The sequence below is a fragment of the Malaclemys terrapin genome, chromosome 11 (assembly GCF_027887155.1).
Source record: "Malaclemys terrapin pileata isolate rMalTer1 chromosome 11, rMalTer1.hap1, whole genome shotgun sequence".
Taxonomy (NCBI): Eukaryota; Metazoa; Chordata; order Testudines; family Emydidae; genus Malaclemys; species Malaclemys terrapin.
In genome coordinates, this window is record NC_071515.1 from 22,267,478 (window position 1) to 22,292,628 (window position 25,151).

At 41.0% G+C, this 25,151-nt stretch overlaps 1 protein-coding gene across 4 annotated transcripts in view; it reads left to right on the forward strand.

Moving 5' to 3' along the window:
* Nucleotides 1-25,151, forward strand: part of HYCC2 (hyccin PI4KA lipid kinase complex subunit 2) — a 104,989-nt gene that overhangs the window by 36,148 nt on the left and 43,690 nt on the right. For all 4 annotated transcript variants that reach the window (XM_054043756.1, XM_054043759.1, XM_054043757.1 and 1 more), the window contains 2 exons: nt 5,909-6,020; nt 24,662-24,740. In XM_054043756.1, coding sequence (XP_053899731.1) covers nt 24,690-24,740 — 51 coding nt within the window. In that variant the 5' untranslated portion in view covers nt 5,909-6,020; nt 24,662-24,689. The remainder of the gene's footprint in view (nt 1-5,908; nt 6,021-24,661; nt 24,741-25,151) is intronic.

A 25,151-nucleotide genomic window follows, 5' to 3' on the forward strand; every position in this document is an offset into this window, starting at 1 on the left:
GTATTAATATGGTTTGAAAGGGCAGGCTTCTTGGGTGTAAGGTGATGGAATGGAGTCGTCAGGGACTTATTAATATAATAACTGTGGAGAAGAGGGCTAGATTGTGGGACCTCTCCCAGTCCCCTCTCCCTTAGGATCTTTAGCAGATCCTATGTTCAGCCTGTCAGCTTCTCACCTCCAGCCTTTAACCCTTTCATCTCTCCTTTAGGTACTTAGGTTGTACTCCTGGAGTGGGGACAGAGTAGTAGGATCCCCTGCCCTGCACTTCAGGTGTTCTAGCTTGGATCCCACATGTTTTGTAGACTGTTTGGCTTTCTGTCTATACACCTCTACCTCGATATAACACTGTCCTTGGGAGCCAAAAAATCTTACCGCGTTATAGGTGAAACCGCATTATATTGAACTTGCTTTGATCCGCCGGAGTGCGCAGCCCTGCCCCCCCCCGGAGCAGTGCTTTACCGTGTTATATCGGGTCGCGTTATATTGAGGTAGCGGTGTACTATATTCCTTTCCTATGTTAGTAGGACATTAAAGGTCCCACTTTGTAGCTAGGAAGTAGTGGGTAACATAGAAGAGAGATTTACAGAGGTAGATTCAAATATGTGGGGAGATTTTAAATAAAAGACCCAAATTTTTTTTTGTTACACAGTTTTCCAAGAACAATGCATATGGTTAGGATGTAAAAAATTCAAAATACATTTAAAAAGCTGTGCTCAATTGTTGCTAACCAGGGCTGTAGCAGAAGTTACATTAGACTGCCATCTTAATGGGGCCTTTCTGTACAGGTATGTTTGGTGAAGAAGACTTTTGTTTAAAAGCTTTGGCCATGTACTATATATTCAGCTTATGCTAAACTGGAAAATGTATCAATCCCCCTCTTGCCCAGACAGCTGAGGCTGACAGGTAATAATGACTTCTCCTCACTCCGTGAACCCTTTTTAAAATAGTTGTTTACCACTTTTTGGTCTCGCAAAGTGCAAGTGGCATGCTGTTGGAATTAAGAATAGCAACGTTTTCTGGAATTAAGAATAAAATTTTCTCTATGGTTATTCTTTAATTTATAAATATCCAGTATTAGATGAAATAGTATGTATTTTGCAATGTATAGTGCATGGATTTGTTCTTCCTTATGATGTAATAAAACCTATATATTTTCTTTTAGCAAAATTTAAGTTTGGATGCAACTAAAAAGATTGTTTTTACCTGGGAATCTTAGTTAATTTTTTACTCCAGTTATCTTATGTTCTGGTCTAGGATATGAACTGGAGAAATAGTATTCTATCCTTTTACATTTAGGTATCTGTTCGTTTTAATTCTGGTAGATCCAAAGCACTTTGCAAATTCTGGGTATATGTGTATGATAGCTAATAAAATAAAAACCTGGAACACTTCTTCACCCACTGTTGAACGTAGCCATCTGGGGTAAGATACATCAGCTATCTACCAGTCCACAACATGGTTACATAAAAACGACTAAATGAGGACCAGAGAGAGAATGTGTGTATAAAGTAATATAAAATTGTGACCATGCCTAATTAATACCACTTTGTAATCCGTAGAAAGTAATCCATGAACCTTTTAATGATGATAACTGATAGTCTTGACATTTTAAAAAAATGTTCATAAAATGCAAGACATGATTGCTTTGGGAAAATAGTTTGTATTTACATTTTTATTCTATAGGTGGGATGCCAGGTGAGCATACAAACAGGCTATTTTGTCAGTCTTCATCCTAGATAGTGCTTGTATTTGGACACATGTACCCATTGTTGGCCTGATAACATACACCCTCTTAAGCATGTCCTGGAAGTGTCAAAACAGTCAGCTGTACTGATGTAATCAAACAAGTATGTCAGCATGTGGAAGTTTTGTTGAGTAGACCGGTAGGTAGATCATATAATAGAAAAGACTAAAATAAAAAAACGCTCTTCTATAAAAATATTCTATAAATCTTTTAATTTTTTCTCTTTTTCGCTCTTTAACCTACCTTTAGATCCAATGTCTGAAACATAAATGTGGATTTTTATCCAAAGCTAACATCTTTGGGGTAAGATTAAGTGAAGACCTGAGCCAGTAGTTTAAATGAGAACATAGAAATCAGTTATTTTTTTATTGTTTTTCGTAATTAGTTTATTTTCTGACTTTTGATATTTTAATTTTAGAGAAATTATTGCTCATTTTTAGTAGTAAAACTTGTTGGTGCCCACACCACTCCCTCTCTGGAGAAAAATAAAACCAGGACCCACTGCAAACTCCTGCCTCCAGAAATGAATGAGCATGAGGAACCTTTAGACTTCTATTTAAAAGTTTTGTGTTTTTGGTGTAATGTTTTACAAAAACAAACAAACAACCCCACCGTGTTTTAGTTTTTGCTTTTAGATTTCATCAGTTTTAACCTAAAACTGGAAAACACAATCTGTTACATGCCAAAAGTGTATGTATTGTACATTGGGATTAATGTTTTTAAAAACATGCAGAGCAAGATTGTATTTGTTTGTTGCTCCTTGTAATATAGCCATTTTGCAGGGAGCAACTCGTGTAACATTTAAATCTCACTTACGCTTTTTAAAGTTTCGTAAATTGACCAGTTTTGGGAAAAACTGCTAGTGTTGAAGTACTCAGTGGAGTATTTCATAAGCTGCCAAGAGGAGGTACTTAATAAACAATGGACACAATCTTTATGCTGTGGGTGATGTTGTTTCTGCTGGGTGTGTGGGGGCCAAAGATTGTGTACACACTTTGGGCAGTTGCAGTATGCTCTTTGTTACAAAGTTATAGCTACAGTGTTCTATTGACTATTCTTTTGCTGTGTAACTTAACTCCTGACTGCTGGTTGGGCAGAAAATTTCTGAAGTAAGTTAATGATTGTGCCATTGGAATGCCCTCCGTTTCTGTCCTTTTGCATTAAGAACATTAGGACTTTTCTAAAATTTGACTGAAGCTTTTGAATTGCTATCTTTCAACTATTGGGATATTTTCTTAGTACAGCAGGTTTGTTCATATGTAAGGGGAAACTCTGACTTGGAAAGAGTCACTGGTTCTTCACACTCATTAATTTGTATCACTAAATCTGTAGTGCTGCCCTCCCATTCCCATTCACTGCACCTCCATTATACATCTAACAGTAGTAACAATGGGTCTGATGTATGTTTCTGCTGATAGCCTTCTAAGTCTCCGTGTTTCAACAGAAGTCAACTTTCTTTCTTACTGCAGATTTGTTCTGAATTTCAGAGCTAGAGGGCAAAGAGCCTTTGTTGTTTAAAATATACAGCAACATTCAGTGCTTAGCCCAGCGTTATAAAATATATATTTTGTCTTCCTACTGGAACCCTGACATTGCTTCATATAGACCAATGATTGTTGGAGACTGTTTTATAAAGCATATTTCTACATCCTTTATGCTAGGTTTCTCCAAAGAAATAGCCACATTTGCACTTGCTGCAGAACTGGCCTTACCTTTTTGGGCTCACCTGGTGTGTGGTGTTTTTATATTGTGACCACTTGTTCAAAATCTTCCAATCTACAGTAATCATTTGAAGATAGGATGGAAAGAGGAGTCATTGTCTAGGACCTGATAGAAGCAAATACTGTATCAATCTTGTTTCAAAGACAGTGATTTGTTGCTTTTCTGTAAGTGGAGGAATCCTTGTGCTGGTTTTTGTTTTGTTTTCTGTGGGTCTTTTGTGAGGTTATATAATGAAATTATAGTGATTTAATTACTTTAAAAGTACTCATTCTAAGATGATTAATAATTCCAGAAAATTTGCAGATATTTTACTTAAATGTCACTGGTTGCTGTGTAGTACAGATAAATGATGAGAAATACTTATTATTCTATGGAGATATACCTATCTCATAGAACTGGAACGGACCTTGAAAGGTCATCAAGTCCAGTCCCCTGCCTTCACAGCAGTACCAAGTACGGTCTCTCACAGATTTTTGCCCCAGATCCCTAAATGGCCCCCTCAAGGATTGAACTCATAACGCTGGATTTAGCAGGCCAATGCTCAAACCACTGAGCTATCTCTCCCCCCAATCTGAACTGATTTGGTTGTGATCCTGCAATTAGCGCCATGCAGGAAGACCCATATGCCTATGCAAAATCCCACTGATTTTTATTGGGCTCTGCATGGACATAAGTCCCCTCACGTAGGTCATATTTCAAGTTCAGGATCAAAGAATGTTTTAACACATTCTAAAACAGGGTTAGTCAATTTTTTTTTGGTCAGTGTCCAAATTTTGTGGTTAAGGTATAGTCAAGGAGCAGACTCCAGAGAAAATAATGATTTAAATAATTAAATAAAAAAGATTGTTTGGGTCCGTTCAAAAGCGTCTGGTGGTCTGTATTTGGCCTGCGGTCCGCCTATTGACTACTGCGGAGATAAGAGAAGAGGGAGGCACGCATCAGGACCCTAATTGTTCACTGGGTGATCACTACTTCCCACCACCCAACACAGATGTAATGAGGTTGAGTAGTGCCCGTATAAGAAAAATTAAAACTACTGATTATTCCTAAAAGAAGGTTTTTAATGACTTTAAACTATAAAGGCATCACAGACAAAATAAGAAAAGCAAGATTAAAGACCAGCACTGAATAAGGATTAATATAAATGGCAAGTTATACTGAAGACAAGCACAAGTTCATGTAAAGTTGTTATTCATTAGCTATTTACTACTATCTTAACACTATAGTATCGATACTATAATACTATAAAAATAATCAGATATCACGTAGAGATTCCTGTAAGAAATTGCATGAAAATGTCTGATTACAGAAAATTCATACTGTCCCTTTAAGTTCACCCTATTTTTTGTTGTTGTAAAGGCTAACAGTTGAAATTTAACCTAATGTGATCTGCTGTTCCGCTTAATATATGTTTTACTAATATTGAGAGAAAGGGACTTTTTACTAACCGTTTGTATTGGAGAAGGTACAGTAGTAACTTAAACAGTATAGAATGGAACAGTTACATACACTTTGTAAACACATCATAGGATTTCAGCATCTTATTCTCACTAATCCACCTAGGCTTGGCTCATGTGTGTGCACACTTTAGCGTGAGTGAAAGAGCCCTGTTGTGTTGAATGTACAACTGAAAGTGCTCAGTAATACAGTAAGATAATCCAAGGTACTCTTAAACTATACTGAAGTCATTAAAATATACTGACAATAAGAAGGTGCAGTCTTCGGAGTTCAGCGATCCTGAAGTGATCTGAGGTGTACAAAATCTTTATTAGCAACATAAGTCCCTAGCTAATGGCTCCTACATTATGTTGGCAAGTATACTGACTTTTCTCGGTGGTGGCAGTTTCCCTGAAGTGATTTTGAAACTTTTAACCTTGTAGTAAATAGATATCAGAACAAAATGCTTGAGATGGGCAGAAGGAACACTTTTTAAGACATGCTGCTTTTATGGTTTGGATCTTCTGATTTTTATATTCTGAAGATTCAGGGTATTGATTGTGCTTAATCTTGTAAAAATACTAATTTCCTTTTAATAAGTGTGTCTTATGGGTATCTTTTATATGTACTGTTGGTTATCAAATCTCATTTTTAGTGTTCTTTCTATCTTTGTGTTTTATACTGCTGCCAGTCACTACAGCATCTGAACACCTTCCGTATAAATTCTGTTACAAAGTCCCTAGTAAATTTCACATAATCTCTTTCTCTTCCTTTTTAGGGTAAAACACTGTTTGGTGTGTTGTGTTTGTTACAGATTTTTTTTTTTTGGGGGGGTGGAATGGAGTTTTAGTAGATCGGGTAATGCTTTTTAGCTGGTAATTTCTGCAGTTTGTCTATGATGCAGAAAAATGTATTAAGTAAAATAAGTATAGTGTCTAGTTTTCCAAAGCCCATCTTGTGTCTTTGTTTTGATTATCTCAGATTTTCTATTTTCATCTTTCACAGAACTGAGGAATATTTTAAAGCTTGACAGATGCATTCCAGACTGGAAAACTGCTGCATTATTCCTCCTCCTCCTCCTCCTCCTTCTTTAGAGAACTGACTTCTTAAAACAGAGGTAAAGAGCACATGCTATAGCATGGCACATGCTATAGCAAATTTTTATACCAATCATGACAAACAGAATCATGACTTTTTAGTAACTTCTCCTCTGGTGTTTCCTGTGGTGTCTTTAAATAACCGTATTCAGGTGTCATGCAAATTATGACGGCTAATCACTGGCTTCCGAAATCTACTTGCGAATGACATTGTTTGATATTTTTGTTTCCAGAGCTTGCTTTATTTAGTTATCTTCTATTATTGATGGTATTTAATGCAAAAAGCAGTGCTACTGAAACGAGCTACTAGAACAGGTACTTCTTAAATTCAAGTAAATCTACTGTTGTTACTATTACTACCACTGTTTAAGTACCCAACAAATACTGCATGCTTAAAAAACACTTAAGACAGATCCTTGCCATGAAGAGCGAATATTCACAGAGCGTGATCATATAACTACTTAGTGGCCAGTGCAGTGCTTACTGTCATGAGTAGTCCAATTCAAACAAGCAAAGTGCCAAAGAAATATGCCTTGATGTTCTAAAAAAAAAATCAATGTTGGGATATTTATTTCTACTTTAATTTCTTCCATTTATCAAACTCTCAGTTCTTCTGTTAAATCAAAAATTTTCCAACAAAAATAAAAAAATTTCCAACAAAAATCAAAATAGAAGGGAGGTTATAGATTTATAGAGTGAGTGAGAGAGAGAGACCAGAGGAGACCATTGTAATGATCTAGTCTGCCCTCCTATATAATTTTGGCCATAGAATTATACAGTAATTATTATATCAAGCCTATTGAACTAGAGCACATTTTTTAGAAAATATTTGTTAAAAACAAATAAAAAAATTTAATTTAATATTTTGAACCCTGCACCTACTTTCAGTTTTTTCTTTCCAATTTCTCAATTTTTTTGGTTTATAATACTCTCCTATTACTGTGTGAGACCTGGATCTTGCAAATACTTGTACATGTGATTAACATTATGCGTGTGAGTAGTCTCACTGACATCAGTGAGACTACTTATGTGTAAAGTTAAGCACGTGCATAAGGGTTTGCAGGGTTAAAACCAAACATGAATATATTCTATTCCTTTTCTCTCTCTTTTTTTTTTAAATTTTCCTTTTCCTGAAATTTTCTATTTATGGTTTTGTTCCTTGCAGAAGGCTAAATGTTTCAGAACAAAGAGTTTGTAGTTCAAAGGAGGTAGATGACATCTGTGAGAATTTCAAAATTGGTGAATGCTATAGGTTTTGGCAAAAGTCAGGTTAAATCCCTGCCCCCCACAACTTCTAGATATTTTGTGTTGTTTCATCTTTTCTCTCTTTGGGAACACTTGCCAGTGACCAAAATACCCTTTAAAGTACAGATCCCTCATAAAGTACTTTCTGTTTCTCATTTCCTTAAGGCAAGACTTTTTTTCAGCTCCAGGTTTTAAGGTCCTGTCAAAGGCATAATACTGATGCAGCCACTCTCAGTGCCTGTAGTTTTATTTGGACATCTTATCTGTCTGCACTTCTGAAGCATCCATTGTTCCATGAACAAATGTTTACCCCTTTTTCCACAGCAAGATTTAAGAAATAAGCCTACTCTGTCGCACAAGTAAAATCTCCTGCAGCAATATAGAGGTTGGGGGAAATGACACAACTTCAAGGAGCCCTGGTGGAATATTGACTCATCTTTATCTAGGTTATATACAATTTCCACAAGGAAAGGCACTTAATGTAACACAGACTTTGTTTTCATCTGTTTTGCTTGCTTCCCTTCACCATTTTCACCGTCTTAGAATACACTTTTTCCCTCCAGATGCCTCATGTAGCCCCCAAAATCTTCCATACTACTCTGCCTAATTGTTCTGATCCCATTCCAGCACACTCTTAATTGCCTTCCTTCTGGCTGCAGAGACTGGGATGGGACAGTGTTCAGAGCACACAAGTATAGGTGTCAGAAACAGAGTGTCATCCCCTCCTCCCCCGCTTTTTTTTTTTTTTTAATTGAACACGTTCCTGTCTGGGAGAAGGTGTGCTGTGACCTGGCCAGCACCCAGGTCCTGTTCTTTGTCACGCCACATGCAATGTGACAACCAGGCCCCACTCTGCATTGTGCTGTGTGCCGGCCCCCCTGCCAAAATCACAGCAGTGGCTCCTCTTGGTGCTAGGGGAGCAGCCAGATCCAGGAAGTGGGACAAACCCAGCATGCGAGGGTGAGAGGCTCACTACCAGGGAGGGTAAGGTAAAGAGTGGGGGAGGAAGGCGCTCTGGAAGGGTCAGGCTGGTGGGATGGGGGAGGCAAGGACTCCGGGAGGGCTGGGCTGGAGAAGGCAGGGGGCTCCCTCGAGGGCTCTGAGAGGGTCAGGCTGGCGGTAGAGGTGGTGGGGGGTGAGGGGGAGGGAAGTTAGAAGAGCTCCCTCAAGGGCTCTGGGAAGGGTTGGTCTGGTGTGGATGGGGAGTGCTTGAGAGGGGAAGAGGAGGGTCAGCTGTTTGTCTTGTGGTATTATTGACTCAGTTTTCCTATGGAAACAGTATCAGCAAGGGTTTCTTTCACATGGCAGCTCAGGATCTGGGACGTTATTCTTCACCATTCCCAGGGGACCAGGAACTTACTTTTTAACTCTGGATGGTAGTGTTAATGGATGTAGTTGCTAGGCCATTTCTGTGCCTTTCCCTCTATCCACCCAGCTAATAGCAAAACAGGAGGAGGAGAAGAATGAGATTTTGTTTTATATCATAGAGCTAGGGTCGGCAACCTTCGGCATGCAGCCAATCAGGGTAATTCACTGGCAGGTTGTGAGACATTTTGTTTATGTTGACCATCCGCAGGCATGGACCCCCGCAGCTCTCCCGCACTGCTTACCGCAGCTCCCGTTGGGCGGGAACAGCGAATCGTGGCCACTGGGAGCTGCGGGGGACCGTGCCTGCGGCTGGTCCACATAAACAAAATGTCTCGCGGCTTGCCAGCGGATTACCCTGATGGGCTGCGTGTTGAAGGTTGCTGACCCCTATCCTAGAACAACCTTCAAACCATAGCCAGAGTGTCTTCCTGTCTTTCTTTCTATTCCTTTCTCTGTGACCCTCAGACCTTTATATCCCTGAAATGGAGTTAAAACTCCATCTGATCTGGTTTCTGTGGTGAGTCAGTATAGTGGCTCTGCAGCTTCACATAGGGTCTGAAGTCTGAGCTCTGGACAAATGCATGTAATTCTGAACACTGTCTGGGATGTTACTGAATAGAATACGTAGGGCTGACTTGTAAGTGTCCCTATTTGGAGGGGAAGGCCACCCCTCTGGTTTTTCTATAGAAATGGAAGCCAAAGGCAAACCCATGTGCTAGGTCACAATGCCACTGTCTCAAATATGGCCCTCACCCCACACTTCTGCACTCTTTCCAGCGCCACTGCTCACAAGTGTCACTGCTACGTTGTCTGGCAGGCTGGCTACAGAACTGTACAACATGTTCCTTTACTCCCTGGCCAGGGCAGGAATATCCTGATTTGGGAAAGAAAAAGTATTGTAATAGGGAAACTATTTGAATGATACCAAGTTCCTTTCACTGTTTGTTAAGAGAGAAGTGAGTTTCCTGTGGATATGAGAGGTCTGTGTTAAATCTCTCCAAATACGTAATGGCTCCAATCTCCTTACACTTATTTTTAAGCCTTCTTAAACTTTGGGAAAAGAGATTTAACACAATCTCTTTACTGTGAACTATAAACAAAAGAGTTGAAAAAGAAAAGGAGGCTATTTAATACACGTGACAAGGCACAAACCTTATTAAAGTCTTCGTGTGTGTTAGTAATGCCTCTGGCCAGAAGTAATCACGTTAAAACAGTCTGTACTCAGCTCTATAACAATTAACCTATGTGTTGAGGAACAGTATTCACATTTTAAAATATAATCTCACTAGCTCCAACCAGGAGTAATTTTCAGCATAAATGCAATTTCAGACAATCGTATTAATAAATGAATGTAACTGTGACTGGTTGGATCACAGAAACCCCCTTGGGAGGTGCCACCCGATGTGCAAAGTTTACCCCTGCTTCTGTTTTCCCTGACAGCTCAGGACTCCAGCACCCTGTCTTGCTGAGCCAGCCACTCCTGTCTGGCTCTAACACAGATCCAGGGTCCAAATCACTTGTCCCAAAGCTGCAGGTTTACCTGAAAACAGCTCACGGTAGTGTGCTTGTCATTAGCACTCAGATGCCCAACTCCCAATGGGGTCTAAACCCAGATAAATCTGTTTTACCCTGCATAAAGCTTATGCAGGGCAAACTCATAAATTGTTCGCCCTCTATAACACTGATAGAGAGATATGCACAGTTGTTTGCTCCTCCAGGTATTATTATACATACTCTGAGTAAATTACTAAATAAAAAGTGATTTTATTAAATACAGACAGTAGGATTTAAGTGGTTCAAAGTAGTAACAGACAGAACAAAGTAAGTCACCAAGCAAAATAAAATAAAATGCGCAAATCTATGCCTAATCAAACTGAATACAGATAATCTCACCCTCAGAGATGCTTCAGTAAGTTTTTTTTCTCAGACTGGACACCTTCCAGGCCTGGGCACAATTCTTTCCCCTGGTACAGCTCTTGTTGCAGCTCAGGTGGTTGCTAGGGGATTCTTCATGATGGCTCCTCTCCCTCTCTTCTCCTCCACCCCTTTATATATTTTGCATAAGGCGGGAACCCTTTGTCCCTCTGGGTTTCCACCCCCCCTCACTGGAAAAGCACCAGGTTAAAGATGGATTCGAGTTCAGGTGACATGATCACATGTCACTGCAAGACTTCATTACTGGCTTGCCAGCACACACATATACAGGGAGACTCACAGGTAAACAGCCATCTGCAGACAATGGGAGTCATCAAGATTCCAAACCATCATTAATGGCCCACACTTTACATAATTACAATAGGCCCTCAGAGTTACATTTTATATTTCTAGTTTTAGATACAAGAGTGGTACATTTATACAAATCAGATGATCATACGCAGTAGGTTATAAGCTTTGTAATGATACCTTATAAGACACCTTTTGCATGAAGCATATCCCAGTTACGTTACATTCACTTATTACCGTATTTTCTTTAAAACTATCCCAGTTACATTATATTGACTTATCAAGTTTTTATAAAACCATATAGACTGCACAACGTCACAGTAACCATAATCAATTTGTTCTATATTCTTTGTACACAGAAAGAAGTTCCCTTCCTCCATTATTACAACACTAGATTATACTTGACCTAATGTACATTTTACGAAGCTTTTTTCCAGTTTGCGTTAATATTAATGCAATGCTTGTCCCTTCCCTTATTCTCCTAACAATGATCTAAAACTTCCTCCCCTTTTCTTGTCTATCCCACTATTACAAACCATGAGTATTAAAAAGTTTGTCTTCCTACACTGTAGATCAGCTATGCTTTTTGTGATAAAGAAATTGAGAAAATCCTTCATTTAGCAGAGAGGAATGGTTAAAAGGATAATTTATCAATTGTGTTTTTTTGGAGGGGAACTGTGTACTCTGAGGGAAGAATTCTTCCTTTGCAATGATTAATTTCTTCTACTTGCTCTTTTGTTAAATCTAAAAGCTGTCTCGCCTATATAGATGATTTTCTCACTTGGTATTCCTAAAGGCTATACTGTATTTTTTATATTTTCTCCTGGGTTCTCAAAGATGTGTGAAGAGTCTTTGTGGGGGAGGTTGGAGCGGAAGGAGTTTTATCACATGTAGTAACATTTATTTTGAGGCCTTTGTCCTGCTGTCTTTAAACAGATTTGCACTTTGTTTTCTGTGCTTTGCTACTGATAACAGAAATCATCTGACAGGGGTGACTAATATAATAACAATCTTGTCTGGGTCACGTGTAGCAATTGAACCTAGGACATCTGGCTCTAAAACAGCGATCAGCAAACTTTGGCATGGGACTGCCAGGGTAAGCCCCCTGGCGGGCCGGGCCGGTTTGTTTACCTGCCGCGTCCGCAGGTTCGGCCGATTGCGGCTCCCACTGGCCGCGGTTCGCCGTCCCAGGCCAATGGGGGCTGTGGGAAGCGGCATGGGCTGAGGGATGTACTGGCCGCTGCTTCCCGTCCCCCCCATTGGCCTTGAGCGGCGAACCACGGCCAGTGGGAGCTGTGATCGGCCAAACCTGCTGACGCGGCAGGTAAACAAACCGGCCTGGCCCGCCAGGGTGCTTACCCGGGCGGGGTGTGTGCCAAAGGTTGCTGATCCCTGCTCTAAAAGCATGTGATTCTACAGCTTCTAAAAAGCATTAGGGCCAATGGGGGAAGCCACTGAGCAGGAGCTCAATAAGACCAGGAAAGGAAAACTGTTTAGCCGGCAGCATGTAAAGGAGTGACTGACTGAGCAGGTGAATATAGAGGGCAAGCTGAAAGGAGATGGAAAAGGAAGAAAGCAGTAGCAGATCTCTCCCTTTGAATTCCACTCTTTTGATCAGTGTCTTCCCCTTCTGATCTCCATGCTTTATTCATGCATTGCCTCTCTCTTCCTTCCTTTCCCAAATACAAATAGGGTGACCATTAGCTCCTGCAGCAGCCCCCAGCACTTTTCCTTTTCCACAAAGGTACCCTGCATCTCTCCTACCATGGGTGGCTCACTGGCTGTGCCAGGGTCTGTCTGGATTCTTCTCTTGGACAGCAAGTGGCAAATTTGCTCCAGCTGTTGCTGCTCTTTTTCAGCACTTTCAGTCTCCTACTCTGCCTGGCGAGCACGTTCTAGCCACTACGCTGTGGAGGTGCAGCCAGGAAGTTGGGCCGCCGAGGGGAAAAAGTGAAATCTAATAAAAGCTTAAAAAAAAAAAAAAAAAAGTTATTGCTCATGAGCCTCTTGAATTTATAAACGCATCAATAGGGAGCAAGCCACACTTCAAAGCCCCCTTGGCTTTTTTTTTTTTTTATAAGAGTGTCAGTATTTTAAACAGGGTGACCTGAATAAATTCAGCATTCTCCCTGTCTACATTTTCTCAATAATTTTAGTTAGAAAAGAGATTCTTCATAATTTCCTGCCCTAAACTCTTTCATTGCATTGCTATGAACTGATAAACCACCATGTCATGCTAGGCGTCTACTACAGGCCACCTAACCAGGTGGAAGAGGTGGATGAGGCTTTTTTCAAGCAACTAACAAAATCATCCAAAGCCCAAGATTTGGTGGTGATGGGGGACTTCAACTATCCGGATATATGTTGGGAAAATAACACAGCGGGGAACAGACTATCCAACAAATTCTTGGACTGCATTGGAGACAACTTTTTATTTCAGAAGGTTGAAAAAGCTACTAGGGGGGAAGCTGTTCTAGACTTGATTTTAACAAATAGGGAGGAACTCGTTGAGAATGTGAAAGTAGAAGGCAGCCTGGGTGAAAGTGATCATGAAATCATAGAGTTTGCAATTCTAAGGAAGGGTAGAAGGGAGAACAGCAAAATAGAGACAATGGATTTCAGGAAGGCAGATTTTGGGAAGCTCAGAGAGCTGATAGGTAAGGTCCCATGGGAATCAAGACTGAGGGGAAAAACAACTGAGGAGAGTTGGCAGTTTTTCAAAGGGACACTATTAAGGGCCCAAAAGCAAGCTATTCCGCTGGTTAGGAAAGATAGAAAATGTGGCAAAAGACCACCTTGGCTTAACCACGAGATCTTGCACGATCTAAAAAATAAAAAGGAGTCATATAAAAAATGGAAACTAGGACAGATTACAAAGGATGAATATAGGCAAACAACACAGGAATGCAGGGGCAAGATTAGAAAGGCAAAGGCACAAAATGAGCTCAAACTAGCTACGGGAATAAAAGGAAACAAGAAGACTTTTTATCAATACATTAGAAGCAAGAGGAAGACCAAAGACAGGGTAGGCCCACTGCTTAGTGAAGAGGGAGAAACAGTAACAGGAAACTTGGAAATGGCAGAGATGCTTAATGACTTCTTTGTTTCGGTCTTCACCGAGAAGTCTGAAGGAATGCCTAACATAGTGAATGCTAATGGGAAGGGGGTAGGTTTAGCGGATAAAATAAAAAAAGAACAAGTTAAACATCACTTAGAAAAGTTAGATGCCTGCAAGTCACCCGGGCCTGATGAAATGCATCCTAGAATACTCAAGGAGCTAATAGAGGAGGTATCTGAGCCTCTAGCTATTATCTTTGGAAAGTCATGGGAGACGGGAGAGATTCCAGAAGACTGGAAAAGGGCAAATATAGTGCCCATCTATAAAAAGGGAAATAAAAACAACCCAGGTAACTACAGACCAGTTAGTTTAACTTCTGTGCCAGGGAAGATAATGGAGCAAGTAATTAAGGAAATCATCTGCCAACACTTGGAAGGTGGTAAGGTGATAGGGAATAGCCAGCATGGATTTGTGAAGAACAAATCATGTCAAACCAATCTGATAGCTTTCTTTGATAGGATAACGAGCCTTGTGGATAAGGGTGAAGCGGTGGATGTGGTATACCTAGACTTTAGTAAGGCATTTGATACGGTCTCGCATGATATTCTTATCGATAAACTAGGCAAATACAAATTAGATGGGGCTACTATAAGGTGGGTGCATAACTGGCTGGATAATCGTACTCAGAGAGTTGTTATTAATGGTTCCCAATCCTGCTGGAAAGGCGTAACGAGTGGGGTACCGCAGGGGTCTGTTTTGGGACCGGCTCTGTTCAATATCTTCATCAACGACTTAGATATTGGCATAGAAAGTACGCTTATTAAGTTTGCGGATGATACCAAACTGGGAGGGATTGCAACTACTTTGGAGGACAGGGTCATAATTCAAAATGATCTGGACAAATTGGAGAAATGGTCTGAGTTAAACAGGATGAAGTTTAACAAAGACAAATGCAAAGTGCTCCACTTAGGAAGGAAAAATCAATTTCACACATACAGAATGGGAAAAGACTGTCTAGGAAGGAGTACGGCAGAAAGGGATCTAGGGGTTATAGTGGACCACAAGCTAAATATGAGTCAACAGTGTGATGCTGTTGCAAAAAAAGCAAACATGATTCTGGGATGCATTAACAGGTGTGTTGTGAGCAAGACACGAGAAGTCATTCTTCCGCTCTACTCTGCTCTGGTTAGGCCTCAGCTGGAGTATTGTGTCCAGTTCTGGGCGCCGCATTTTAAAAAAGATGTGGAGAAACTGGAAAGGGTCCAAAGAAGAGCAACAAGAATGATTAAAGGTCTTGAGAACATGACCTATGAAGGAAGGCTGAAAGAATTGGGTTTGTTTAGTTTGGAAAAGAGAAGACTGAGAGGGGACATGATAGCAGTTTTCAGGTATATAAAAGGGTGTCATAAGGAGGAGGGAGAGAACTTGTTCACCTTAGCCTCTAAGGATAGAACCAGAAACAATGGGTTTAAACTGCAGCAAGGGAGGTCTAGATTGGACATTAGGAAAAAGTTCCTAACTGTCAGGGTGGTTAAACACTGGAACAAATTGCCTAGGGAGGTTGTGGAATCTCCGTCTCTGGAGATATTTAAGAGTAGGTTAGATAAATGTCTATTAGGGATGGTCTAGGCAGTATTTGGTCCTGCCATGCGGGCAGGGGACTGGACTCGATGACCTCTCGAGGTCCCTTCCAGTCCTAGAATCTATGAATCTATGAATCTCTTTTTATCTCCCACGTAGCTGGTTTTCTGTGTAGGTGTAGTAATTTATCTGCCCAGATTATCAGAGCATTTCCCTGCCTTTCTATATAAATCTTGGCTGCCTTGCAGGGATGTTGAGTCTGAATTAGTTAATAGTAAAATACACTGAGATTGTCAGATAAAAGACACGGTAGCCATGCTAAATAGCAATAATAATATTTGTAGTAGCTGTATTGAACAGCCCTGATGCCTTTAGAGTATTTTTTAACAGAGAGCTGTATAATAAAAAATAATTGAATTGCTCATCAGGTTGGTTTTCAGATTGAAATTTCTATGGTAGCATGTTAATTTGGTTTAATGCATCTGTTGGAAGCTCTGTTTAGGGACGGTTCCAATTTGTAAAAATCCCTGCTAGCATCTTGTGCACGTTTTGTGAGTATTTTACTAACAAAATTGATCAAAGTCCCTACATCATCCCATTGTGCTCCATTAAAATATCAATATCATTTTTTAAAAAAGCTTCTAAAAAGTGTCTGTTGACAGCACTGGAAACGGATGGAATTTTGTTTTGTTTTATTTATTTATTTTCATACATCTAGTACAGCTTAGCCAGGAGTGAGTTCAGTCTTTCAGTCAATGTAACTCAACGTTTGTGTGGATTGACTGCTCTAAACATAATGGTAGTTGGGTCTCCATGTCAATGCAATCCTTGACCTATCTATTGAGACTGTCAACAAGGGTCCAACTTATGGTGGTGGTTTCTGTGATATAGACATTTCCTAGCGGCTGGTTTCAAAACACCCATTCATTTCACTTATACTACTAAACTATTTTGAGACAGTAATTACTTTGGATCGCTACCAACCTATATTGAATTCAAACTGGAGATTTTGAGATTCCTGCTGTCCTGATCCTGACTAGGGTTACCATATTTCAGCAAGAAAAAAAGAGGACGGGAGGAGCCCCGCCCTAGCCCCGCCCCTGCCCCTCCCACTTCCCGCCCCTCCCACTTCCCGCCCCCCCAGAACCCCCAACCCTCCCCCCGTTCCTTGTCCCCTGACTGCCCCCTCCTGGGACCCCTGCCCCTAACTGCCCCCCAGGACTCCACTCCCTATCTAAGCCTCCCTGCCTCTTGTCCCCTGACTGCCCCAACCCTTATCCACACCCCCACCCCCAGACAGACCCCTGGGACTCCCACGCCCCATCCAACCACTCCCCACCCCCTGACAGCCCCCCCCCGAACTCCCAACCCATCTAAACCCCTCTGCTCCCTGTCCCCTGACTGCTCCGATCCATCTCCCCACCCCTGCCACCTGACAGCCCCCCCCAGAACTCCCAAACACTCCCCCCCTGCTCCTTGTCCCCTGACTGCCCCCTCCTGGGACCCCTGCTCCTAACTGCCCCCCAGGACTCCACTCCCTATCTAAGCCTCCCTGCCTCTTGTCCCCTGACTGCCCCAACCCTTATCCACACCCCCACCCCCAGACAGACCCCTGGGACTCCCACGCCCCATCCAACCACTCCCCACCCCCTCCCCAGAACTCCCAACCCATCTAAACCCCTCTGCTCCCTGTCCCCTGACTGCTCCGATCCATCTCCCCACCCCTGCCACCTGACAGCCCCCCCCCAGAACTCCCAAACACCCCCCCCTGCTCCTTGTCTCCTGACTGCCCCCTCCTGGGACCCCTGCTCCTAACTGCCCTCCAGAACCCCACCCCCTACCTAAGACTCCCTGTTCCTTGTCCCCTAACTGCCCCCTCCTAAGACCCCCCCCCAACTGCCCCCCAGGACCCTACCCCCTACCTGTACCCTGACTGCCCAAAACTTTCTCCACTCCCCCCAAAAAGCCCCCCCCGTTTCTTGACTGCCCCCTCCAGAACCTTCCTGCCCCCGGTCCCCCTTACCCTGCTGCTCAGAACAGAGTGTTGGGCTCTGTGCAGCCGAGCTGGACACGTGGCTGAGCTCCCCAGCACAACAAAACCCGGTCTGGCCCTGCACAACAAAACCCGGTCCCTGGCCCTGCACAGTGCTGCTGGACTGGGCTGCAAGGGAGCTGCCGGCTCAGAATGCAGGGCGGATCCGGCTCCTCTACAGCTGCTCCTGAGTCCAGCCCGGGACTTCCCTGCAGCCCTCCCAGCCGCTCGCTCTGCTAATCCCGGACATTGTGAGTGCTTTACAAATTCCCCCCAGACGCTATTTTTAGCACACAAAAGGAGGACATGTCCGGGTAAATCCGGACGAATGGTAACCCTAATCCTGACACAATGTACTGTAATTGGTTCTTTCTAAAAGTAAAATAAACACCCAAATCCTATACTTAAATTTTCCATATTCACTAGATTTAATGAATTATTCCTTAAAGGGCCAATTTCTATCAATATTTGGTGTTTTTCCTAAAAGTCCAGTTCCTGGAGTCATTTCATTACAGGAGAATCTCAGTTTGCAATCTTATGGTTGCAGAGCAAAGCTTGAAGACCTGAATTCTAAATGCTGAAAAATCAGAAGGCAAATAAACAGAACCCCAAATGTATTATTGTATTGTTAAATCCCATGATATGTTTTGAGGCAAACTCATTTGGTGGTTGGGGCTTGTGGGGAAAGAGGAGGAAGGAAGAAAAGGGTTAATATTAAATCCTCGACTCCTTCACTTACAAATTTAAAAACAATGTTAACTGTTGTTAAATATTGGAGAGTCATGTAGTATTTTGGTTCTTTAAAGGTAGCCAAGCGGCAGAGGGAATTCAAATCAGCTAGCAGATCCTACTCTCGGAATGGTGTGAATATGTTACCCGTGATATTTGTTGCTAATGGCATAGCCATTTTGACTTGTATTTTGTAAGAAATAGAAACGTCAACTTACTAAATGGAGAAGGGCAAAACAGTGGAATAGGGGAAGAGAGGTTGGATTACATAATTGTACTGGTGTTGATTTAAATTTTTTAAGTAATAATAGAAACATTAATTGTCTGAGCCTGTGCCAGATATCCCTGGTGAAAACATATTTTGAAATACCTGTAAATAAATATGTAAATAGGGTATTTAAAATTTAAATAAAAAGGGAAGGGAAAAAAAGATCAAGTCTCAACACTAATATTTGGAAGAATAGTTTATTGTTTATTAGGGCCTTTTCCAAATGACATGGCGAAGTATATTTTAAATCTAATTTAATTAAGATTAATTTTTGTTGTTTACTCCCATTTATTAATATCCTCAAGTCAAACATTTTTCCTTTAACCTCCTGTTCTGTGCAAATCTAAACTGGACTACGAAGAACTCTCAGGTGTTTATACGTACTAGCTATTTTGGAAAATGTTATGACTATCTCTACCTTTTGTTTGACTTCCTGTATCTAACTGTGCCTTTATACCTTTGCAAGTGAAAAAAAAAAAAAGTTAGCGAGTGAGATTTGTAAAAGTTTTGTTAGCCATGAATTTTTGTTGTTCGTCCTTGCTTTAATGATGATTTCTCTTTGAAGCTATGATATCATGAGCAATATGTTTCCGATAGATTATGATTTATTCAGAAATCTGTTCATCAGAGATCTTTGGGATTTTTCCAGCAAGAACTTCCATAATACATTAAAAAAGCACTCCTAAACGATGTATATTTTTACTATACAGATTCTCTTACGAAGACTGCAAGCTATTGCTATATAGCCTTACAGAAATATAGGTGTGCACTGGGCTTTATGCTGGCCAGATTTGCATATGCATATTTTCCTGTATTTCTTCTTGTGCAAGACATCTCTTCTTGTGGTGAAGGTTGTGACGTTGTGCAGTCTATATGGTTTTATAAAAACTTGATAATAAGTCAATATAATGTAACTGAGATAGTTTTAGAGAAAATACGGTAATAAGTGAATGTAAGTAACTGGGATATGCCTCATGCAAAAGGTCTCTTGTAAGGTATCATTACAAAGCTTATAATCTACTGAGTATGATCATCTGATTTGTATAAATGTACCACTCTTGTATCTAAAACTAGAAATATAAAATGTAACTCTGAGGGCCTATTGTAATTGTGTAAAGTGTGGGCCATTAATGATGGTTTGGAATCTTGATGACTTCCATTGTCTGCAGATGGCTGTATTTACCTGTGAGTCTTCCTGTATATGTGTGTGCTGGCAAGTGAGTAATGAAGTCTTGCAGTGACATGTGATCATGTCACCTGAACTGGAATCCATCTTTAACCTGGTGCTTTTCCAGTGAGGGGGGGTGGAAACCCAGAGAGACAAAGAGTTCCCGCCTTATGCAAAAGATATATAAAGGGGGGAAGAGAACAGAGAGGGAGAGGAGCCATCATGAAGAATCCCCTAGCTATCACCTGAGCTGCAACAAGAGCTGCACCAGGGGAAAGAATTGTGCCCAGGCCTGGAAGGTGTCCAGTCTGAGAAAAACTTACTGAAGCATCTCTGAGGGTGAGATTATCTGTATTCAGTTTGATTAGGCATAGATTTGCGCATTTTATTTTATTTTGCTTGTGACTTACTTTGTTCTGTCTGTTACTACTTTGAACCACTTAAATCCTACTGTCTGTATTTAATAAAATCACTTTCTATTTAGTAATTCACTCAGAGTATGTATTAATACCTGGGGGAGCAAACAACTGTGCATATCTCTCTATCAGTGTTATAGAGGGCGAACAATTTATGAGTTTGCCCTGCATAAGCTTTATACAGGGTAAAACGGATTTATCTGGGTTTAGACCCCATTGGGAGTTGGGCATCTGAGTGCTAAAGACAAGCACGCTACTGCGAGCTGTTTTCAGGTAAACTTGCAGCTTTGGGACAAGTGATTCAGACCCTGGGTCTGTGTCTGGAGTCAGACGGGAGTGTCTGGCTCAGCAAGACAGGGAGCTGGAGTCCTGAGCTGGCAGGGAAAACAGAAGCAGGGGTAGTCTTTGCACATTGGGTGGCAGCTCCCAAGGGGGTTTCTGTGATCTAACCCGTCACAGTGGCGTAGTCGGCAGGATCTGTGCACAGCTGATTGCTTTGAGATACTGGTAGTGATTTTAAGTGAGTTTTAAGTGTGGTGGCTGGAAAACAGACAAAGTGGTTACTGGTTTGTTATTTTCTGTTTGCTTATTTCGGGAAAGGGAAGTAGGGACAGAAAAGGAAGCAAAATAAGTAAGAATGAAGATCAAAAGAAGTTAAAACTACACAAGTTGCAAATTGCCCAGAAAGACTGAACAATGGGCGCTGGGAATGTCTCTGTTAACTAAGAAGCCCCTGAGCTGAATGCATCTCAGTTTCAGTGAACTGCAGATGGGTGTGGCCCAACCTCTGTCTGTGCTGAAGCTGACTGGTGTGTCTAATTTAGCAAGACAGGAGTGGAGGGGTGCCTGTTCTGGCAGGAGGGTGTTCTCTGTGGTATCCCAGCTCATCAAGTGATGGTCTCAAGGGAAGATAAATGGAAATTGATGTACAAATTGCCTGGGGAAAGCCTGACCTGGAAAAAGAAAAGGCTGCCCACCAGCCTGGACTTAAGAGACCAAGCAATTAAGACCCAGAAGCATGACCTGGCTGTAATGGAGTGGAAGAGGTGCACAGAGACATGTATCCTGGAGCTGGAAGTTGGGGTCCTGGTGACTGCTGCGGTGGGAACAAACCCCAAGGACTCTAGCTGGAAGCAAACCCAACCTGAGTGAAAGGGGGGGGATTTTGCTGGCCAGCGAAAGGTCCCTCATAGCTGGAAGCTGTGAGCCTACAGCTGGGTCAGGGTCTCTTTCCCTTTTGGGGGACACAGGAGTGTCTGCCCCATAGGGGAGCCCAAAAACAAATTTTAGGTATACTGCCTCCGCCATGGTCAGTGTCCAAGTCTCTGGCAGTAAGTTCAGGAGGAGGGTGTGACGTTGTGCAGTCTATATGGTTTTATAAAAACTTGATAATAAGTCAATATAATGTAACTGAGATAGTTTTAGAGAAAATACGGTAATAAGTGAATGTAAGTAACTGGGATATGCCTCATGCAAAAGGTCTCTTGTAAGGTATCATTACAAAGCTTATAATCTACTGAGTATGATCATCTGATTTGTATAAATGTACCACTCTTGTATCTAAAACTAGAAATATAAAATGTAACTCTGAGGGCCTATTGTAATTGTGTAAAGTGTGGGCCATTAATGATGGTTTGGAATCTTGATGACTTCCATTGTCTGCAGATGGCTGTATTTACCTGTGAGTCTTCCTGTATATGTGTGTGCTGGCAAGTGAGTAATGAAGTCTTGCAGTGACATGTGATCATGTCACCTGAACTGGAATCCATCTTTAACCTGGTGCTTTTCCAGTGAGGGGGGGTGGAAACCCAGAGAGACAAAGAGTTCCCGCCTTATGCAAAAGATATATAAAGGGGGGAAGAGAACAGAGAGGGAGAGGAGCCATCATGAAGAATCCCCTAGCTATCACCTGAGCTGCAACAAGAGCTGCACCAGGGGAAAGAATTGTGCCCAGGCCTGGAAGGTGTCCAGTCTGAGAAAAACTTACTGAAGCATCTCTGAGGGTGAGATTATCTGTATTCAGTTTGATTAGGCATAGATTTGCGCATTTTATTTTATTTTGCTTGTGACTTACTTTGTTCTGTCTGTTACTACTTTGAACCACTTAAATCCTACTGTCTGTATTTAATAAAATCACTTTCTATTTAGTAATTCACTCAGAGTATGTATTAATACCTGGGGGAGCAAACAACTGTGCATATCTCTCTATCAGTGTTATAGAGGGCGAACAATTTATGAGTTTGCCCTGCATAAGCTTTATACAGGGTAAAACGGATTTATCTGGGTTTAGACCCCATTGGGAGTTGGGCATCTGAGTGCTAAAGACAAGCACGCTACTGCGAGCTGTTTTCAGGTAAACTTGCAGCTTTGGGACAAGTGATTCAGACCCTGGGTCTGTGTCTGGAGTCAGACGGGAGTGTCTGGCTCAGCAAGACAGGGAGCTGGAGTCCTGAGCTGGCAGGGAAAACAGAAGCAGGGGTAGTCTTTGCACATTGGGTGGCAGCTCCCAAGGGGGTTTCTGTGATCTAAAGTAATGGATAGTTTCACAATATTTTGTTCTGTGACTTTCTATTTTCATATCTATTAGTATTTACTATATATACATTTTCCTATTGTCTGTTTTATTTCTGTTTAGCAACAACACTTGTCTTCCTGTGAAAAGGCAAATTAGTAATGGTGGTTTTGGACCCGAATGCAAGACTGTGGGTCAGAGTATTGCAGCTGACACATCACAATAATTTCTAAATGTAACAGTAGCTTAGTGAATATGCTTAGCATAGCTCTGATTAAATGTCTGTGTGCTGAGACTATAATAAAAAGAAAGTAATGATAGAAATTGGAGAGGGAAAGAATGTACTAGGTCATCGTGTCCAGCCCTCTGCCAGTGAAGGATTGATCTTGGTGCTTATGAAATGATGTCTTTATTTAATGCACCCTCTCTTGTGTTAAACATTGTATTCGGGTAGTTTAAAGTTCATGTAATGTACCGACTCAGTTCTGGGCCTTTTAAAAAAAGAAAAAAGGAATCCATTTAATGTGAATATTTAGATGCTTAAATACCTCAGAAATCCACATTACATAACAAAACCCTACATTAATTTAAGAAAACAGCTGCAACTTAAATATTGTACTTAAATAGAGATAGCTAATAAGATTAGGGTATTTATTTCAAAATAGTATGCAAGTAGCGGACACCATAAAACTCCGTGGTTTTGGCCTGAGACCTAGATTCATAGATTCATAGATTCTAGGACTGGAAGGGACCTCGAGAGGTCATCGAGTCCAGTCCCCTGCCCGCATGGCAGGACCAAATACTGCCTAGACCATCCCTAATAGACATTTATCTAACCTACTCTTAAATATCTCCAGAGACGGAGATTCCACAACCTCCCTAGGCAATTTGTTCCAGTGTTTAACCACCCTGACAGTTAGGAACTTTTTCCTAATGTCCAATCTAGACCTCCCTTGCTGCAGTTTAAACCCATTGTTTCTGGTTCTATCCTTAGAGGCTAAGGTGAACAAGTTCTCTCCCTCCTCCTTATGACACCCTTTTATATACCTGAAAACTGCTATCATGTCCCCTCTCAGTCTTCTCTTTTCCAAACTAAACAAACCCAATTCTTTCAGCCTTCCTTCATAGGTCATGTTCTCAAGACCTTTAATCATTCTTGTTGCTCTTCTTTGGACCCTTTCCAGTTTCTCCACATCTTTTTTAAAATGCGGCGCCCAGAACTGGACACAATACTCCAGCTGAGGCCTAACCAGAGCAGAGTAGAGCGGAAGAATGACTTCTCGTGTCTTGCTCACAACACACCTGTTAATGCATCCCAGAATCATGTTTGCTTTTTTTGCAACAGCATCACACTGTTGACTCATATTTAGCTTGTGGTCCACTATAACCCCTAGATCCCTTTCTACCTGTTTTTGTCTGAGCTCAAGATTCTAGAATAAAACTGCTATATGGTAGGAAAGTAATAATAGTAATTGTGTGGTTTAAAAAAAAACTAATAGTGTTTTGTATGTTTAGCTTTCTGAAAAATACAGCTTACTGCTAAAATAGTGTTGTAGCTTGAAAGAGAAACTTCAAAATTCCTCCAGAACAGCTTTAAGAAATAAAATATACTGCCACCATGACTTCCAAGATATTATTTTTTATAAAATTGTATGTGCTTTGTGCCATATCCAGAGTTGTCATTACAACCTGTCACATGGCTTTGTTCCATGATGCTCTTCAGTACTCCAGTTGTCTTTTCTTTGTACTATATTTGGTAAGAGCACAGGGATGGATGGTGTGTTTGTCTTAGATAATGTGCAATTTGTCCTGGAGCCCTGAGTCCTCTCTGACCCACTGAAGTACTATAGCTTTATGTCTAGGAGGATCAAGAGAACAGTTTAAAAAAATCATTAGAAAACGGGACTAATTTTCAGAACTACAACATCTGGTAATGTTTGATGTAAAATAAAACCATCAGATTTGGAACTATCTTCCCCTTTAGAACAGGGTTATACAGAACTATGCTTTGTTGCCAGAAGTGAATTCTACCTTTTGAGTTTCTCTTTCTTGTTCCTAAAGGTAAGAAAGGAGAATAAGCTGTAAGAAAATGCTGGGATCCGAACGTGGTGTGGTGGAAGAATGGCTATCAGAATTCAAGGTCAGCTGAGTAGGTGTATGACAATTATAATGTTGTTTAATGGCATATAATGTTAAGAATGCTAATGATTAAACATTTAAAGTGTAAAAGCTTCTTTTGATTTTTAATCTTTTGTATCTGTTCTACTGCACAACATGTAGATGTCTGTAGAAAGGTATTAATATAAAAAGCACAATTTGGAATACAAATATGTATTATAATAGTACAGAGCGTATCGCATACTATGCAGATCTCACTTCAAAGCACATAACACTCTGTAAATCAAACTGATAGAATTTAAAGGGAAACTGTCAACTTGTTCACAAAATTTAAAAATGTAACCAACTTTTTATTAAATTTAAGATTAACAGAAGTGTTTCCACAATTTAAAAAACTCCAGTGAAAATAGTTTTTAAAAAAATATACCCTCCT